A 2,399-nucleotide genomic window follows, 5' to 3' on the forward strand; every position below is an offset into this window, starting at 1 on the left:
TTAGTTTATTTTTAATGTATATTTTGTATTTCAACATATATTTTATACTAGTAGTTGATTTAGTGTACACATAGCATAATCGGTTCGTAAATCATATCATCCGATTTCAAACATGCAATCTTGGAATTAATTAGTTGCGGAACTATATGAAAATTGAAATATCATGAGAAAAGTCACTAAGAACAAAGAACTTGCAAAAAAGTAAATGGCAGAAATTTACAAAAGGAAAGTGCAAGAAATTGTTGTCAGACTTAAGAGAGAAAGAGAACTCAAAATACTAAAACTATCCTAGTGAAAGGTTACCAAAATGATGACGATTCTCAGCCATAGTGGCTATCACTTCTCGTGCTTCCTCTGGTGTTTTTTTTCTCAATGCCCCTCCACTTGCAACATCAATCCCCATCCTTTCCTCGTCTAGCAATCCCTCGTAGAATTGTTCGATGAGGGCGTGTTCCGACATTGGGAGGTTAGGGTAGCTAGCAATTAATCTGTTGAACCTTTCGAAATAGTTGTAAAGATCTTCACCTTGTGATTGCTTAATGTGAATAAGGGCCTTAGTTATGGCTATGGCCCTTGAAGCAGGAAAGAATTTCAGAAGAAACAGTTTCTTGAGATCGACCCAACTTTGCACCACTCCATCTGGAAGATACAGGAGCCAATCTTTTGCTACACCTTCAAGAGACAAAGGAAATGCGCGTAGCTTAATCTGGTCTTCATTGACGCCTCGGAGTACCATTGTGCAACAAAGCATGTGGAATTCCTTAAGATGCTTGTGCGGATCTTCATTGTCCCTTCCATGAAATTTTGGTAAAAGACGGATAAAACCATCTTTGAGTTCAAAATCTACATCAAGCTTTGGATAGTGGATGGCAAAAGGTTGATGGTTAAGATCTGGCAATAGCATTTGCTCTAGTATAGAATTCTTCTTAGGGATAGCCATTATATGCAAACTTCTGAGAATCGGACTCAAGGGACTCGTTTAGAAGTTCAATGGTCCAACTGTGGTCGAACTGGTTTAACAAAATAAATAATAAATCATTTAAATAATCAATATAAATTTCTAAAGACAATAAATAATGCAACACCAATAAAACCCAGAATTTCACATTGCTGTATAATGTCAACTTTTCATTATTAACACTCCAATAGCAAACATTTTTTTCCTTTTTTGATAGTTAGCCTAAAGGCAGAGACCAATAAATAAACAAAGAAAACTAGAAAAGGAAGAAAAAAACTACTATTAAAACAACAACATCTAATTGGAAGCACCTAGATATTAGCAACACCATATGTTACTTTAAATTTCCATCCATCTAATGAAAGTTCATTCAACTCTCCAATTGCAAACAATTACCAAAAACAGGAACATCATAAGTTAATTAACAAGTATGAAGAACAACAATGCAAATCTGAATTTGAATTTTAATGTGATCCTCACTTGGAGTCCATAACAGGTTGCCAAGTCAAAAGCCAAAACAAGTTTATAACAAAATTAGGTTATAGTTTCTATCAACAAAGTGAAGCACATGCACATAAACACGCAAAGAGAGAATTGAAAAATGATAATCCCTGAAACCATGGAATCCATAGATCATAAGCAACAGAAAGAAACAACACCACTAAACCAAAGGCACATATACAACACCAAAAATAGCAACAAGCCAACAACTATTTAGAACGATTGAGAACGAAGAAGAGCAGGGAGAAGAGGAGAAGAACTCACCGGAAGTTGGATGAGCGAAGAAGGAAGAGAAGAACGACAAGGCGTGAAGCAGAAGCTAGCAGGGACGACGGAGCAGCAGTGAAGAGGAGAGAGGAGGGAGAGAAAGGCTTAGTTTGGTAAAATTTGTTTGAAACCTAATATTTTAAAGGTTATAGCTAGGGGTGGCAAATGGAAAAGTCCGGCCCGTCCTTAGTCCCGTCAAAAGTTTGCTCCGCTTTAGTTAGGGTTTGTTTGGGTGAGCTTTTAAGAAAAGATCTTTTTTTGAGTTATCTTTTTTTAAAAGATCTTATAGAGAAGTAAAAGTAATTTTATGTTTGGATATCTCATATAAAAATGTTTTTTTATCAATCAATTATGTTTGGGTATAACAATATAAAAGTACTTTTTTGTTTATTTATTACATGAAAACATCTTTTTTTTTTTAAGAAAAAAATATCTTTTAAAAAAAGATGTAAATTACAGCTTTTCAAAAAAGATCTTTTTTTGATTTTACTAGTACTTTTACTTTTACTATTAGAAATTTGCCAAACACGTTAAAAAATAAAAAAAGATCTTTTTTTTATTGAAAAAAGATCTTTTTTAAACAAAATAATGGCACCCAATAAAAGAAGCGGTGTTAGAACTTTTTCTATTCTGTCGAATAGCGGGTTGGTGGGTTTGGTCCGTCAGATTTTTT

At 34.1% G+C, this 2,399-nt stretch overlaps 1 protein-coding gene across 1 annotated transcript; it reads right to left on the reverse strand.

Moving 5' to 3' along the window:
• LOC107621616 lies at nucleotides 131–1,868 on the reverse strand. Its single transcript, XM_016323651.2, has 2 exons — nucleotides 1,724–1,868; nucleotides 131–1,010 (listed from the first exon to the last, which is right to left on the reverse strand). Exon 2 carries the CDS (start codon nucleotides 938–940, stop codon nucleotides 284–286), a length of 657 nt encoding a protein of 218 aa, XP_016179137.1. The 5' UTR covers nucleotides 941–1,010; nucleotides 1,724–1,868; the 3' UTR covers nucleotides 131–283.

Source organism: Arachis ipaensis, chromosome B10 (assembly GCF_000816755.2).
Source record: "Arachis ipaensis cultivar K30076 chromosome B10, Araip1.1, whole genome shotgun sequence".
NCBI classification, from domain to species: domain Eukaryota; kingdom Viridiplantae; phylum Streptophyta; class Magnoliopsida; order Fabales; family Fabaceae; genus Arachis; species Arachis ipaensis.

Coding starts and splice junctions, on each gene's coding strand:
- LOC107621616 (XM_016323651.2), bottom strand. CDS start 940: ATGGCTATCCCTAAGAAGAATTCTATACTAGAGCAAATGCTATTGCCA.